A 1679-nucleotide genomic window follows, 5' to 3' on the forward strand; every position below is an offset into this window, starting at 1 on the left:
GCCACACCGTACCTGTTGGAGTAATGGAAATCGTCAAACCGACACAAGGATTACTCCATCGGTGACTCACTGAGAGCGTGATGTTGAAGAGTTTAGAAAAGGAAATGCGCCATGTGTGTTGATCTGACCTGGTAAAATGCATGGAATGCTTTCTGCTTCTAGAGAGAGCTTATAGTGCTCTCTAGAATAGCTATCTGGTAAACACTAACGACCATACTGCAAGTCGATGGATAATGATGACCTTGGATTTCCGACTGTTAAGACGGCTAGAAGTCAAAAAAGTTAGATGATGAACGTCACGCTCGCTCCAGCTATTGAAAGGTCGAACCTGCGCTGGTGATTAAAAGTAGGAGCATGGGATTCACTTACCACTAAAATAACAGCATTTTATGACCCTGCCGGCGTGGATCTCGATCCACCCGCCCGTTAGTTATTCATATTTGACCCGTAGTTTGCTACAACCAAACGACACGCTCGATGCATCAAAACTGTAATTCCCGCGGGAATTCTCGTCATCGGTAATGTCCCTTGTAATTCCATACCGCTTCACCGTTTTGCCACCATCCGGTCTCGCTGTTTTTGTGATGCGTCTCTCTGCCTGCGTGTTTGCGCAGATCTTATCCGAGAATGACACTTTAATAATACTAGCACTGAACCTGATAAATAGATCGATGTAGCTTACAAATACCTGATAATCATGTGGCATACGAATGGTAGTGGCTATTCCCTCTGCTTTAGACTACACGTCGTGCGGGCAGGACATATTATTCCGTTCGAGTTACCAGCCATCTAGTCTGAGCGCTGGGGCTGCTCGCAGTGGACTGCCTTAGAGCTCACTCTTCAATTTCGACTGCCTCCAACAAGTCACTCCAGCTCAAGCAAGCTACTCCAATTACGACCAAGATGATGATCAGCAAGACGATCTATGCATTGTGTGCGGCAGCTGTGGCGTTCTCTGGTGGTACAGTGGATGCGACGACGGAGGTGGCGGAGACGTTTGGCTGGCTATTGCCGAAGAGCCACAACACTGACGGTGGCTACGGAGGTGCTAGTGTCGGCACAAACGGATATGAAGGCGCGTCCGCGGGGATAAGTGGATATGGCGGACTGTCTTTTCTAAAGGCACTTGGCGGTCTCAAGGCTGGTGCTGGTGGCTACGGCGCTACGGGCGTGGATCTCAACGCAAATGCTGGTCTCGGTGCACTTGGTTACGGCAATGCCAACGCCGGCACCGGTCTCGATGCTCGTGCCGGCATCAACGCGAACGCAGGCCTCAAGGCGAATGCTGGACTTCAGGCTGGTGCTGGTCTCAATACCGGAGCGGGTCTTGACGCCAATGCAGGTTTGAAAGCGAACGCCGGACTCAACGCTGGTGCTGGACTTAATGCTGGTGCCGGTCTCAACGTTGGTGCTGGCCTCAGCGCTGGTGTGGGTCTTAACGCCAATGCAGGATTGAAAGCGAACGCCGGACTCAACGCTGGTGCCGGACTCAACGCTGGTGCCGGACTCAATGCTGGTGCCGGTCTCAAGGTTGGTGCAGGTCTCAATGCTGGTGCCGGTCTCAATGCTGGTGCCGGTCTCAACGTTGGTGCTGGTCTCAATACCGGTGCGAGTTTAACGCCAATGCAGATTGAAAGCGAGCGCCGGACTCAACGCTGGGTGCCGCCTCAATGCTGGTG

The 1679-nt window shown here is 52.2% G+C and overlaps 1 protein-coding gene across 1 annotated transcript in view; it reads left to right on the plus strand.

Annotated features, from left to right (window-relative positions):
• Window positions 1-849: 849 nt before the first annotated feature.
• PITG_20582 (uncharacterized protein) overlaps window positions 850-1679 on the plus strand; it is a gene marked incomplete at both ends in the record, with an annotated part of 2035 nt that continues 1205 nt past the window's right edge. The window contains one exon of the mRNA XM_002895397.1: window positions 850-1606. Within this exon, the coding sequence (XP_002895443.1) occupies window positions 904-1606 (703 nt within the window). The remainder of the gene's footprint in view (window positions 1607-1679) is intronic.

The sequence above is a fragment of the Phytophthora infestans genome, genomic scaffold (assembly GCF_000142945.1).
Source record: "Phytophthora infestans T30-4 supercont1.181 genomic scaffold, whole genome shotgun sequence".
Lineage (NCBI taxonomy): Eukaryota > Oomycota > Peronosporomycetes > Peronosporales > Peronosporaceae > Phytophthora > Phytophthora infestans.